Source organism: Ambystoma mexicanum, chromosome 5q, assembly GCF_040938575.1.
Source record: "Ambystoma mexicanum isolate Mex_15411 chromosome 5q, UKY_AmexF1_1, whole genome shotgun sequence".
Lineage (NCBI taxonomy): Eukaryota > Metazoa > Chordata > Amphibia > Caudata > Ambystomatidae > Ambystoma > Ambystoma mexicanum.
Genome location: NC_090933.1, coordinates 1,090,382,122 through 1,090,397,671, shown reverse-complemented (window position 1 = coordinate 1,090,397,671; position 15,550 = coordinate 1,090,382,122). Strand labels below are relative to the sequence as shown.

Sequence of the window (15,550 nt, the reverse complement as noted above, 5' to 3'; positions counted from 1 at the left end):
CTGTTCAGAACGGGCAAATTGATACATTTTTACTTGTTTTTTAGAGATTACCATTTTGGTGTTGGGACTTTGTCTTTACGGCGGTTGCCGGGAGGTCATCTTGCTGTACTATACGAGGTTGTCCCTTATATTAATCGTGTTCAAGCATTCTGTGGGGTGCTGTCGTCCATGGGGCACCGCTTCTCTGTTGTCTCTATCAAACCCGAGCTCGCCTCCACTGCTTTCTGTAGGCCATTGTGGCATGTACACAGTCCTCTTGTTGCCTCTCAATCAAGACTGTGGCCTCAGCGGCACAGGTTTCCCCCCTCCCGGCGGTAGGGGTTGCACTGTCTAGTCCGGTGAGGTGCAGTCACACCGCAGTGGGCTATTCTCCCACGATTATCAGACTGTCCTTTGTTGAGCCAGAGGAGAGTCCATTGTACTTTCGGGTGTGGAGGTATTTAGTTTGATGCTCTTGCTGGGTCCCTCCCCAGTTATTCCTTCAATTATGTGAGTATCTAGCCACCAAGGGTGTTCGGTCAGGGTGTTATGCCGTCTTGACATTCGGTCCCTTGTTGCAGCAATCAGCCTTCTCCTGCGGCTCTTCGCTGCAATCTGCACGTGTTGTAGGGCATCAGAAGGGTTGTCAGGTGTCTCTGCCGTTCACCCGTTAGACATTCCCCAGAAGACACCCAGGAGGTCTTATAGGGTTAGGGCCGCCCACAGGCACCCTGCTGGCTGCGTAATGATGATCAAGGGGGGCGGCCCTCCAGTCCTCCGACAAGGTCGCGTTGCGTGTACCGGTGTTTATTGTCGCACCGCTGCCCAGGCATTTGAGTACTGTGGGGTGTTCGTATGGGCTGAGGATGCTCATGTCTCCCCCATCCTGGGCATATTGTCCGCGGTCTGGGTCTGCTCGTTTGGGAGGCTCTACCCATCCCTCCAGTCAGCAAGGGCCATGGGCCACGGCTGGGCTGCGTGTTCCTGGTTCGGGCCCCCCTCCTACCTTGTGGCGTTGTTTCTCCAGCGATGTTCAATTCTTCCCTGCGGCGGGGGCTCGGGCGGCGGGCTGCAGCAGCACAGCGTCCTAGCTGCGCTGGCCTCACAACGTTCGCTGGTGTCCAGATGCCTGCTGCTCCCAATCCCTGTACTGGGGGCACAGGCGGGCAGGGTTCCATATAGGCGCTGGGTGAGCGTGATGCTGCAGAGGCAGTGCATGATACTCCAAAACGGTTGGGTCCAAGCTGTCATTGGGCACTACACCTGCCCTTGCCCTGTCCTTCAAAGATGATCTCATCCCCCTTCCTGTGGAGTATAGCGCTGTCTCAGTGTGTACCTGCGCCCCCATCTAGCACCCCAGAGGGGTGCGGGGGTCTGCCCAGGTCACTTATTGGGCTGAGCGGGCCACCAAACTGGTCGGGCCTCGCCGAGAATCAAAGCCGGCCCTCTCAGACTATCCCCCGGAATGCCTAATGCAATCCTTCAGCTCTCACTACCGACAGGCCGGCGGTGTCCGCCAGAGCAGGGCCTCTCCCCACCGCCTTGTTATTGATAAATGCTGTTGAGGGTGAGCATTTCCGTTCCCTTCCGCTGTCAGTGCGTGCTCTTCTCTGCCACCCTCTCCAGATTCAGGCTTAAGCAATGCGGTCGTCTCCTCCCCCCACACTCGTGGCTCTTCACTAGGGCTGCCGCACCAAGTTTCTCGCTTCACTGTTCGTCGCCTCTGGCACCAATTGGGCTTTTGTTGCACCTGCACAAGTATTTCACACGGGTATTCCACTGCTCCCTGGGTTAAAACGGAGCAGTGGGCATCAGGATATTCAGCAGGATTATTCTGCCGTCGGCAGAGTCTTTGAGGCGGCGGCTATCTTGCTCAGTCGCGTAACAGTGCCCCGCATTAGCGCTGTCAATGTTTAAGCGCTCGTCTAAAGAGGTATCTTTCTTCAAAATGACACTAGTGATACATTTTCTGAAGGGACTGATGAATGTGTTCCCTCCAATCCCTTTTAAGGACAGAGTGGTCCTTAATGTTCAACCCATACCCAAAAATTGTATCTAATTTCCAACTAACACAGAAAATTGTACTACCTTCTTTTTATCTACCTCCACATCCTGAAAAGGAGGAGGAAAGATTGCACAGGCTTGACCCAGGGCGAGCACCTAGCTTTTATATTTCTAGAATGTTGAAATTGCGACAGGATGATTAACTGTTTGTTGGTTATACAGGCCATAAATTGGGGATGGCAGTGACAAAACAAACCTTGTATAGGTGGATTATTTTAGGAATTTCTAAGTGTTATGGACTAGCTGGAAAAGATCCTCCTGAGGGTCTGAGGGCTAATTCGACCAGGGGCATGGCTACATCCTCTGCTTTACACAGAGAAGTAGCGATTCAAGATATTTGTGCGGCGGCCACATGGTCCTTTATAAAGCATTATTGTCTGGAAGGAGGTTTTGGGAAGGCGGAGTTACATTATGTTCATACAAACCCATAAGGAACTCCTAAATTCTTACTCGCTCCTCCTGCTTTTGGAGTCCATCAAAAGATGAGGAATACGTGGGAGGACACAATCCATTCAAAGAACAAGTTAGTTACCCTGGCTAACGTTCTTTCGACTGGATGCTCATCCCACATATTCCTCATTGCCCGTTTCCAACCCACCCTGCAGTAGAATTTCCAGGTTGTTACACTCTACATTCTTTCACAACAGAAAACTGTCTTAAGCAGGGTAACACCATATAATATTGAAGGAACGCATCAAAACGGAACTGAAGCTAACGGTCGCTGCGTGTGCTATATGTACCAGTGGTGATGTTGACATCGGGACGGTGGCCCTCGAGGGACATCAAGTTGACCGGCATTGACCCAAAGTGCCCCCTGCTGACATTTTTTTCCAAGGCAGCTAAGGCTGAATATGGATATATCAAAAGATGAGGAATACGTGGGAGGAACATCCAGTTGAAAGAACGTTACCAGGGTTAAGTAACCTGTTGTTTCATCTATGTCTGTGATAATCCTGGCTAGAGCTAACTACAAGAAACAAGTAGCCCTGAGGAAAAGAGAACTAGACCAACATTTTTGGTAAGAACTGGTTGACGCAGCTGCCATGAATAAATCTCCAGAATTCAGGGAAAGGGAATTAGAGACCTTGGGCCCACAATACAAGCGAGTTAGGACTGGCCTAGAAACTCTGGTCCCCGATCATATCTCGGTTGACCATTTTTCTAACCTACATAGGGAAACTATTTACGCAGGGGCTCTGGACTCCCTCGATATAGCACTACGCCCCTTTCTAGAAACATGTGTGTCCCAACAACATTCTCACCAGACTTTAGTGTTCTCTATCATGGAGGTTTGGGTGCTATTAGGAAGTCCATTCGCTGCTCAGGACCAGACAGCATTGCAGCCGATCTGTTCTGTGCAGAACTGGACATTTGGGTCCCTGTACTAACCATTGTTTTGAGAGCTAAAGTATGCTTTGGGCCCATACCTAAGTCATGGTGTACTGCGATCATTCAACCGATCTATAACGAAGGGCCTATTGAGTCCCCAAAATCGTATAGTTTAATCTCGCTTTTAGACTCTACTTTTAAAATACTTGGCCATGTTTTGCTAGGGAGAATGGAAGACTGGTCGATCAGAAAAATGTACTTGCTCACATCCAATTGGGCTTTCAATTTGTACTTGATAATAGCTAATTCTCCATACATTCAAAAAGGCCTATCTATTTGGCCTTTATGGACCTGAACACAGCATTTGATAAGGTTTATCATCAAAAATGGTGGCACGTGCACAGGACCATACATTGGCCCTCATTACGACCCTGGCGGAAAGTGACTGACCGGACCGCCACAGCGTAAATAGCGTTTCCGCCATTGCACGAAGGAGCAAAGTGCGGCCCATTCCGACCCATCGGGCACGAGCACCACGCCATGGCGGAAGTGCAAAGTCCGCGATGGCGGAAATGACCCCAAAACGGCCCACACCGCCGCCGTACGGCGCCCTAGGTGCAATACCGCCACCCTTCTTAGCGGTCACCGCAGTGTGCGCCTACCGGAAAGTACGGTGACCGGAAATATACGGAAACGGAAGTCAAAACATGGCCCCGGAACGGGAAACATCCCGCCGTACACCTATAAAACCACTAAAACCACACAACCACTAACATCACTACCCTGAAACACACCCCAACCCGTCATCCACCCTAGCAAAACCAAGAAAAATGGGAAAAGTAGCGAAGAAAGCGTGCGACCGCAAGCGGCAGGTCCACTTCTCCCGTGAGGAACTCACCGTGCTAACAGAGACCCTCCAGGAGAATGCTGCCGTTGTCTTCTCCACGCAAATGACCAGAACGGCACTTGCAAACAAGAAGGCCATATGGGCTCTGGTGGCACAGCGGTTAAGTGCGGTGGGGACCGCACCCCGCACCCCACAGCAATGCCGCAAGCGATGGGACGACCTGCGGATACGCGTCCGCAGCATACTCTCTGCCAACCGCAACATTGCCACAGCCACCGGGGGAGGTCCTGAATCACCCATCAAGTTGACCCCCTGGGAAGAAATCTGTGCGTCCACCATCGGAATGGAGAGCATAGAGGGAGTCGGAGGGATGGAGAAAAGAGTGCAGACATCCGAAGATTCAGGTAGGGGGGCCAAATAAAACAATGCCAAATCCACACAGTCCATCCATGTGAAGTACCATGCGTCCACATAGTGCTACAGAAACACATGTCCAGGAGAACGTCCACACACATAGGCCTGATAGCGCACGTTAAAACCCACAATAAATACATAAATAATTAAAAACCCCTAAAACACGCACTACACGTGCAGCAGGCACACCCTAACTGCAGGCTGCCAAACAACTGCACCCTCACTCCACACACAAATGAAAGCACCTCCAAGGCCCGACCCAAATCACCCTCAGGTACCACTCCAATGCATGTGATACAATGCCATTCCAATTCCCACAGACCCATCAATAACCCTCGCCCTCCTTTACTCCACCACAGGGTCCGATCCAAACGACGAGCTTCAAGACACCCCTACCAGCACAACTGCAAAGAGGGCCAAGACCAACGGCCAGAGACCCTCCACCTCAGCTGCACGCATCAAGACACGGCAGCAGCACAAATCAGGTGGCAGCACAGAGGAGGGAACATCAACAGGCACCCCAGCAGCCAGCATGGGCACACCACCACCACCACAGGTCCCCCCAATGGATGCCACAGAAGGCACTGCCTCTGGTGGCAGCAGCACCATAGGTGACACCCCATTGATGGCAGCATGCTCGGACACCGAAGACGGGGATGTCGAAGTCAGATCCATCCATGACCTGTCCCAATCCCCCTGTCTGTCCCATCCCGTACAACATGAGGATACCACGCAGGGGCACCCACAAGACGACGACTGGCCATCCCCCACAAGCCCTGTGGCAAGGCAACATGAGGACAACAGCCCCTCTGTGACACCCCCGCAAATGGCCATGGCCCAGCAGAGGCAACAGTCCCTCGACCAGTTAATCGTGCAACAGCAGCAAATGGCCACGCTCCTCAAGGACCATGCCGATGAATGTGGGGGCACTAAGGCAGACATAGAAACATCAACTGAGACACTTAGGGCAGAAATGGAGAGAGGTACAGAGACGCTAAGGGCACAAATGGAGAGAAGCACCTAGAGCCTGAGGGGGGAACTGCATGCGACGTCCAAAGACGTATGTGCCGAACTTGCCGCAGTGCGCCGTGTGCTCACTGAGCTCTCGCAAACCCTTAGGGACATGCATGGACGTGAGCAGGCAGAGACATCATCCGTTGCAAGTTCCGTCCAGGGCAGCCCCCAACGTAGATCTGGGAGGAACCTGCGCTCCACAGGCAGGGGTGCCCCTGATACCCGCAGAGGGGGCTTGCAATAGCGACTGCCCACTGACAATGAGCATCTTTGGACACTGGTGTTCGGGGGGGAGGTAGGAGGGTGGAGGGGGTGTGTTGGGCTCACTTGGGTGGCGGGTCGATAGGGTGTTCAACATGATATCACATATGCCATAAACAGTGCACGATCAACCAATGAGATGTGTGGACATTGATCTTTGTGTACTAGGCCATCATAGGCGTACAGTCCATATTGTGCATGTCCCAGACACACACAGTGCCACGAGTCCCGTGTCCATGTATCAGCCACCAGGCGTGAGTGCTAGAAGCATGCATCAATGAGATGCTGACGAATGTCACGGGCCTCCGGTGCCTCGCAGACTCCATGAGGTGCTGCCACATCCCCACCCTCATCATGACCATCATCAGGTGCTTGCAGTTCTGCGTCAGGGGGCATGGGCACATTTCTACGTACGCACATGTTGTGGAGCATGACACATGCCATCACCATCTTTGCAACCTTCTCATGGCGGTACAGGAGTGCCCCGCCAGACCTGCTGAGGCAGCGGAAACGAGTCTTCAGTAGGCCGAATGCCTGTTCAATGACTACACGGGTACGTGAGTGGGCATGGTTGTAGTCCTCCTCATGCTGGTCCCGTGGGTTCCGGACTGGTGTGAGGAGCCATCTCTTCAGTGGATACCCAGCATCACCTGTATGTGGACGAGAAACGCATGATGTGGAATGCCATTGCTACGTACGCACACCCCCCCCCCTTCCTGCCAGGTCATTGCCAAATCACATACCCCACATATTCATGCATGTAATGAGACTCACCGAGTAGCCAGGATCTGTTCCCTGCGTGTCGCTCCATGTAGCGTGGTATTGTAGAGTTCCTCAAGACCATAGAATCATGGGTTGATCCAGGGAATCGGGCACAACAATGTGTAATGATCCTGTTGGAGTCACACACCATTTGTACATTCAGGGAATGAAATTGTTTTCGGTTGCGGTACTGGGCCTCCATGGCATGTGGGACGACCAATTCAACATGGGTGCAGTCGATGGCACCAATGCAACCCGGTATGCCGGCAAGTGCATGGAATCCCACTTTTGTGTTGGTAATTTCCTGCTCCGAGCGTGGTAGAGAGATGTAGTCGTCTGCGTGCTGCAGGAGGGCATCGAGCACTTGCAATAGTGTCCGTGAGAACAGTGGCTGGGAAATGCCATGCAACTGTCCGACTGTGTGCTGGTAGGTGCCTGTGGCCAGGAAGTGTAGTACAGACACCACCTTCAGTAGGGGTGGGATGGCGGTTGGGCTATCTATCATGCTGACAAGGTCAGCCTGTGTCATGTCCACAATGGCGGCTATGGTGTCCCGGTCCAGACGGTAGAGGGTGTGGATCTGCTCATCAGTGAGGTTGAACGGATGTGCTCGGAGGCGTGGGATTGCGGGCTGCCTGCGTGGTGGTAGTGGCTGTGCTGGCGGCCCTTGCTGGCCCTGCCTTGGCCTCCTCCTCCTCCTGCGTCTCCTCCGTGCGGCCGGTTGTAGTTGGTGTTCGTCTTCTTCTTGGAGTTGGAGTACTTGCAGTGCTATCAGGTCCCCCAGGGCCAACATCGCGAGTCCTGCCGGTAGCATTTCGGTGTGGTTGTGGGAGGAGACTGGCTGTGCAATTTATGTGTTTTCAGGCTGTATGGCCTCCACCTGTGGTGATTAATTCCACCTGTGCAAACTGCTCTCCCCTTTGGCCGGGCACGTCCTGCGCACAACGCTGCAATTCGGGGAATGGCATCTTGCTATTGCAATCATGTATTTGTACCCGATGGCCGTGTAAGATTGGTTGATATGTTCATTCTGCTGTGGTCCCATTGTTTCACATACTATCTGTGCAGTCGCGAACAGACTTGTGAAGGGTCAGTGGAACGTAGTACTCGAGTAACGGTGGGCCCTCATGCATCACTGTACCGAGTTGCAACGACGGGCGGGGCGTCCCATTTGTGGGTGAAGGCAGTTGCCATTTTCACACACATCCGCACTCGATGGAATAATTAGTGATTTCAAACGGCCACAGATGCCTTTTCGACGTGATGTTGCAAATGAGGAATTCGAAGGGCGGCGCTTTCGGTTTCCAGCTAGCGGCGAGGAGATGCCCACAGGTCTGACTGCAAATATAACGTTCTATTGTTCAATGTCCTTGAGACAGGGGCCATGGCGAGGAAGCAATGATTGATATGAATAGTTTGGGATGCGCAATAGCTACGTGGCCGATGAGGCCGGCCGTTCCCAAATACATGTTACTTCACGACACTGGAATTACGGGCTGGGGCACTGCGGATTTTGCAGGCTGCATAACGCACAGACTCAATGGATGTTTCTAATGTCATGTGAGTAATTATTCAGGCGTTTTGATCCCGGGATGAGGGAATGATGGATGGATGCATGGGCAGGTGATTTGATACAGAGTTTGCCATGTACAGGGCTTCTTGGGATCTATCCGCCTCCCCTACGCTATGTGATGCAGGGCTGCCATAGTGGGACCATCGTCTATCTGGCCTTGTTGAGCCCTCCCTGTCTCGACGCGCCCTCAGACACTTGTGTCCATGCACGTTAACATTCCCATCTGATGGATTCTGTTTTGACAGACGCATGCACAGGTACACTCGTTTGTGATGGTGTTTGCACCTCGATATAGATGGTTATGAGTCGCAAGTGGTTTTGGGGTGGTGATGATCCTTTGGAGTGGGCTAGCATGCATATGGCTGTGGATTTAGTGTGATCATTGAAGTGAGTTGTTGGAATGTAGTTCTGATGGCCATTCAGTTCTTTTTCTTTTCTTTTGGTTGACAGGTATCTCCTCCCCTTTTGCCACTGCCATCTGTATGCCACTCCTGCAGATGGATTTTACTCCCGACACCTGCTGCTTCGTGTTAATCAGTGGAGCAGCATTACGATCTTATGGGACGATCGCCAATGGCCCACATGCCCTTACGCAGTACTGGTGGCTCGGAGCAACATTTCGGCCTTTCAGCTGGACTAGTGCCTCCCCATTGGGACGGCCCTGCGGTTGTGTGCGCTTCCATGTTGCCTTTTCGTACGTGAATGTGGCTCTGTGTACCATGAGGGAACAGGGCGTCACACAAGTAGTGGCTGGTCATTTCTTGCGGATGCAGCACACAATGGTGAAAAGTGTTTTGGAGTTCATGGCCTGATGGCTGTATGGGCTTGGTGATTTTGATGTGCATTAAATTTCTATTCTGATTTGGCCCGTGTAGCGTTTTTGTTTGCAAGTGATGTGGCATATGCCTATTTGGGGGGCGATGTATTGTGGGGAGATCTGCATTGGGTTCCAGCTTCGGAGTTTAGTTGCGTGGTACTGTACTGGGCGCGTTTGCCTACGAAGCCCGTGAGGTCAGGGATGGGGGCTGCCAATATGACAGTTTGAATGTTGTCATGCTCAGGGGCGGGGGATTGGGTTTTGTGTAACAGATGCCGGTCAGCCAGGTGGACTGGTGGAATGATGTGATTCTCGGAATATTGCTGGTCACAGGTGCCTGTGTTTGCGTGCGTTTCTTGGTGGGGGACTGTGATCATGTCCATTGGGATGGCTTCTGTATTCGTGCCATCTGTGCCCTGCAGCTCCCATTGGCCCCTGTTGTGTTTCTTTTGTTCGTTGGCATGCATGGGTGACTTGTACATTTCAATGGTTGCATTGTGACTTCATTGCACCTACGGGGAGTTGTACTTTGTGGGCAGGGAGCGGTGTACAGGCACTCAGTGGGGCCGTTTACGGTTGATTCGCGATGCCGTACTTCTCACCATGGCGGAATGGTACATTCCGCCATGCTTGATGGCGTTAGGTACATGTCCGCTAGGGTCGGAATTGGCGTACCCTTGCGCCATGGTGGTGTTTGCGGTTTGGCATGGCGCGCGCGCGCGTGCTTGGTGCAGTTAGCGTTGGCGTTCACTACGGTGTCGCTAATGGCTTCGTACTTTGCGGTGACGGGTCATAGTCGCACCGAGCGCTATTCGATGGCGGTATTGCATTTCCGCCATCGTTTTCCGAATTCCGCCAGGGTCGTAATGAGGGCCATTGTCTGGCTGATATATTGACCATACTTGAAGCTATCCACTTGACCACATATGCATGCATCAGACGTGGCGCAGATGGGCACGTACTACCTTCTTTTCGTTAAGAACGAGTGTACCGCAGGGATGTGTGATGCCTCCTCTACTGTTTAGGATCTGTGTGATTTTTCCGTTGCGGAAAAGTCAGCGATGGAAAAGTTTGCATGAGAAATGTACGAACCACAAAAGGTTGTATATTTCCCATGTGAACACGCATTTCAAACCCCTACAAACCCAGACCCCGACCCACACCCACAACACACCCACGACACACCCACACCCTTAAACAAACCCCCACCCACACCCCCAACATAACCAAACCCTACTTACCTTTCCTTCACGCTATGTCCCTGCGGCGCCAGTTCCCTTTCACTTCGTGATCGGTAACCGGCGCCGCAGGGTCCTTTTCTTTTTTGTTTTTTTTTGGTTTTTTGGAAGCTACAGGGGTTTCCCCCACAACCCCGCTCACTATACTGTAAAGTATAGTGAGTAGGGTGTATCAGGGACACCCCCGCATCCCCCATTTTTTTTTTCCTTGGTTGTGCTGCAGGGATGTCCCCCGCAAGACCCCACTCACTATACTGTATAGCATAGTGAACGGGGGGGTTGCGGGGGACAAACCCCCAGCCCCAAGTGCGACTCCACTGAAACACCTAAAAACACACCACGAAAGATTCAGACTTTTGGTAGTCCGAACTTTTGTGGTGTTTGTTTTAGGTCGTTTGGTGGGGTCAGACTTTTAAAGACAGCCAAATCGTACAATACCACTGTTTAGTTTATATATCAACAATTTGTACTCCACTTTTACATCAGTAAGTGCTGACATACTTAAATTGGGGTGTATGAAATTACTGAAATTATTGATGGCTCATACACCTTACTCCCTTCAGAGGTTGATTGGAGTACAGCCAGTTTAAAAAATCATCTAGATCTGCAGGTCAATTATGCTAAATCAGCAGTGATGGTATGCCATAGGACCAGGCGCCCACCAAGGTTTCCAGTAATGCCTCCTTGTGACTGAGTTTGATTACTTAGGGGTACGTTTTCCTTCGACTCTTTCTGCTGTCCCACATATCAACAAACCGTGTAAACATTTAAATAAAGCCCAAAGGGGAGTTTGTCACTTCATGGGCATGTCTACCACCAAACCTTTAGATATAATGATTAGAGTATACCTTGGTAAAGCTACAGTAGTGGCAAAGTATGATATGGAACTATGGCATTTTGGGAAGACTGAAAACATTCAAGTGTTGTGAGAATGATTATTTAAAATATATTCACAACCTACCTCGGTAATTAGCAAATTATGGAGTGCCTTTAGAATTAGGCCTTGCATCAATACACTGAAGTCGATCTAGCCACCTTAATGTTTCACCATTGGATTTGCCTCTGGAGAAACAAAAAAGCAAATCTTAAACAACGCTAAATAAAAGTGCTTTTAGATAAGGATAATGCATTGATGGTACCATGAATGAAATACATAAAAAGCACACTTACTGAAATTAATGCATCTAACTATTTCAACACACCTGACACTTTATCACAGGCCATGTTTAAGCAATTAAAATAGGACATGATTACTCTAATTCTGGGTTGAAGATAAACAAAGGAGCTTCGAAAACCATCTAACCGTACCCATGTAAACATTGCAACGGTTACACTGCAAAAATATTTGCTATGTGCAACTACGACAGCCCAACGTGTTCTGAACCCTAGAGCAAGATGCAACTTCTTGGCCCTGATAGCAATTCAATTGGCATGGTCAGGCAATGTAACCGAGACATGGTGTCCTCCATGTGAAGCTCCTGATGAAGACCTTCTGCATGTTTTATTGTTGTGCTCAGCTTGCACAAATATTAGAAATAACACTCTGAAAAGAATGTTAAGACAAACTGGTTTGGTCCAATGCTGTCCAGCATTGTTATACCTTTTATGGGCAGATTCTCCCAAGATGGGCTGGTTCCTATTATCTTATATACGAACGGTATCATACAGAAGGAAACAGGTTTTGGACTCCACATGGTGTCCTAATGCTCAAATGATTGGCCATGAATAAATGATGAAGGGGCAATGCAATACAACTAAAATATCTATTTTTTAAACACTTCTTGTATTGACCACTGCATCGCTGCTCTCTGCCCCAACTGTCAGTTCTATGCGGATGACACCCAGCTAATTTTCAGGCTACCCTCGGCCTCCTCCTCTCCTTCCCTCATCTCTGACTGTCTGTCTGCTATCCAGGAATGGTGTGCCGCCAATTACCTCTGCCTTAATGGCAGTAAAACTGAGATTCTCCCCATCGGCACACCCACTCCCTCCTTTCCTGTAGCTCTCTGACCGGCTTCTCTTGGCCCTCTTCCTGCTCCCACCTGCAAGGCTAAAAACCTCAGGGTCATCTTCGACTCCATACTCTTGTTGAATTGGCTTAAATTGAATGGTTCCAAAACCGAAGTTCTGGTTGTGGGTACAGCCACTCCACAATTGTTTTGGACGGCCGACTTCTGGCCATCCTCATTAGGTCCCCTCCCGATACCGGTTCTATCCGTCAGGAATCTGGGAGTACGTTTCTCAGCGACCCTTACTATGGATGAACAGGTGGGAGCAGTTTGTAAATCGGGCCATTTCAAACTTAAGGTCCTTCGGAAAGTCCTTCCCTTCATTCCTATGGCCAGTCAGGCGCCTGTAGTTGGAGCTTTGGTCCTTAGCATCCTGGACTACTGCAACTCATTATACCTTCCCAACCCAGTTATCTTATTGGGCGCATGCAGCTACTCCAGAATGCCGCCGCTCGCTCCATTATCCGTCCTCCATTTGGTGCCCATATGACACCCTTACTGAGACAACTTCATTGGCTTCCGGTTGTCCAACGGATACTGTTCAAATCTATGTGCATGGTCCACCGAGCCTTCTATGGAAAGGGGGCAGAATATTTGCAGGTCAAATTTACTTCCTATCAACCGACTCGCACCCTTCGTTCTCTCACCGCCCGCCGGCTGACGGTTCCTCGGTTCAGGTTAGCCCGTAGGGGTGGCCGTGCCTTCTCTGTTGCTGCTGCTGAAGCATGGAATCGTCTTCCCATCGCTTTGCGAGATATCTCTGACCATCTGGCCTTTCAGCGTAGATTGAAAACTCTGCTTTTTTAACGGCCCTACAAGATCCTGCCTCACCTCTGTTTGCTCAGCGCCAATATGCCTGTGGGTGTACGTGCGCTTTACATAAATGTTGTTAACATAACATAACATACTCTCCTTCTCTTCTCACATCTCTGACGTCTCTAAGAAGTCACAGTACCAGGTGCATCTCCTCAGAGGTATTCTTCCTTTCCTATCCTTCCCCCAGAAGCTCACTGTCTCCAGAGCTCTGGTTTTCTCTAGGCTGGACTATTGCAACAGCATCTTTCTAAATCTGCCTGTTTCTACTCTCCGCCCTCTGCAACTTATCCAGAACAGGACTGCAAGGCTTGTCCTTGGCCTCAAGCCCAGGGATTGTATCTCTCCAGGACTGAAATCTCTACACTGGCTCCCAGTGACTGCGAGGATTAAGTTAAAAACCTCTGCATCGTCCACAAGGCCTTCTGGGGCCTGGGGCCTCAATACCTTCAACTCTCTCTCCCTAAATATCTTCATTCTCGAGCTCTCCGCTCATCCGCCTCCAACTGCCTCAGAGTCAGTTGCTTCTCTAAGCAACGAGTTGGTGGTAGATCTCTTTCTTCTTCTGGGGCCTCCCTCTGTAATAGCCTCCCTGCCTCCCTTAAACTTGAGGAGAACCATCTCTGGTTCCGGAAGCACCTCAAAACCTTTCTCTTTGCTTCTGCTTTTTCTCCTCCTCTCCTCTGCTGACCTCCTGGGTGTTACTGGAACTGCATCGGCTACTTGGACACCCTCTGATCTCGGACCCTGGTCCCTCTCCCACCAGCGTCACACACCTGCACTGCCCACCTGGCAAACCCCGCACTTGGGGACTGTTTCTGTATCCCTACAGTCCCCCTACCAGCCCTTGACACCTGATATCTGCACTTACCTATGCACTTGTCACATGATGGCCGTTACTTTACTTATTGTTTATTTCGCAAGTACTGCACTGTCCCTGCCCCCTTCCCACGCACTTGCACGATCTGAATGACACCGGGCCTAGTAGGATCGTTGTCTGTCCTCCCTTTGTTCCCCTCCCTTGCCTCATCGCGCCTTGAAACACTTGTGTATAGGCGCATTATAAATGCCATATCATATCGTATTGTTTTTTAACCTGTTTTTATGGAACTATTTTGTTTCTGAAATAAACAGATGATTGATTGATTGATTGATATTCTGCTATTCTGTATTTAAAATGCAGGAGAGCAACAATGGATTGTCTGCCCTATGATTGTTTTACGCCCTTCCGTATTTTTCTCTAATATATTAGGAATCCGTTTTTGGTTTTTGTTGCTTTTGTTTAGAATTGCTGTATTAGTTCATCATTCATTTTATTTCTAAAAAAGCAAGAAACAAAAAGTGTTTCTTTAATTTGTATCTATTTTCAATGTAGGGTTCTTGGCCCCTTCATTGTAATGCTGGAGAACATAATGACTGACATCCTGAAGTTCATGTTCCTCTATGGAGAGTTTTATATCCCTTACGCTTGTGCATTTTGGATGATATTTGGAGGTACGTTTTGAATTTTTTTAATCATTAATGCCCATTCTAATGGAACCAGTCACTTGCGATGTTGCATTTACAGGACTCCATTTTTATTTCAAAGGTCTATTCCTTTTTTAGGTATGCCTAGGGAAGGAGAGCTTTAGCTCCCTCCTTGAATCTTGTTTGGGTGGCCGTTTGGGATATAATTCAAGATTCATAAATGTATATGCTGAACACTGAATGTATAAATGACATACTGAGATGTATATATATGATATATTGAGATGCATGCATTAGATACTGTAATATACACTCTACACTGAGATACACACATTCTATGTTGGGAGGTATATACTGTATATTGAGATACATGCACAATATATTGAAATAAATACATTACATTCATTGTATATTGACAGGTATAAGCGGTTTGAAACACATAAGCGCTTTGAAACACATTGTGTATAGGTGCTATATAAATAAACAATCATATCATATCATATATCATAACGTTATAGTAGGCTGTCTGGGGTCCTTGGTCTATTAATTTCAACAAGTTAGACACCCCAGACCGCATGGCTCCAAACGACCAGGGCCTCCAATTCTTTTTTTAAATGCCTGCTTTTGGATCATATGTTCAGATTTATAAATGGGTGCTTCCCCAATTCTTTGTTCTTGAGGGCCCAGTTTCAAACGAGGAAGATACAGCGAGTACTAATATATAAGTGGAAACTGGTTACCCCTCCCTATGTATCACATGCATTTGTAGTTGCACTACCTTTTGCTTCACTTACTTTCAGAATCTGGTCAAACAGAAGGTTTTCTTATTGCAAAATGTAAGTATACTCATCATTTACATTAAAAGTTGTTTGTTATTTAGAATAACATATGTGGTTTACAACCATTATACACAACAGCTATATACATTACAACTTCATTTGGAAAGCCACCAACAAGCTACAA

The 15,550-nt window shown here is 49.3% G+C and overlaps 1 protein-coding gene across 1 annotated transcript in view; it reads left to right on the top strand.

Annotated features, from left to right (window-relative positions):
• LOC138498350 (transient receptor potential cation channel subfamily A member 1-like) overlaps nucleotides 1-15,550 on the top strand; it is a 1,354,892-nt gene that overhangs the window by 1,131,157 nt on the left and 208,185 nt on the right. Inside the window, exon 14 of the mRNA XM_069622141.1 lies at nucleotides 14,496-14,614. Coding sequence (XP_069478242.1) covers nucleotides 14,496-14,614 — 119 coding nt within the window. The remainder of the gene's footprint in view (nucleotides 1-14,495; nucleotides 14,615-15,550) is intronic.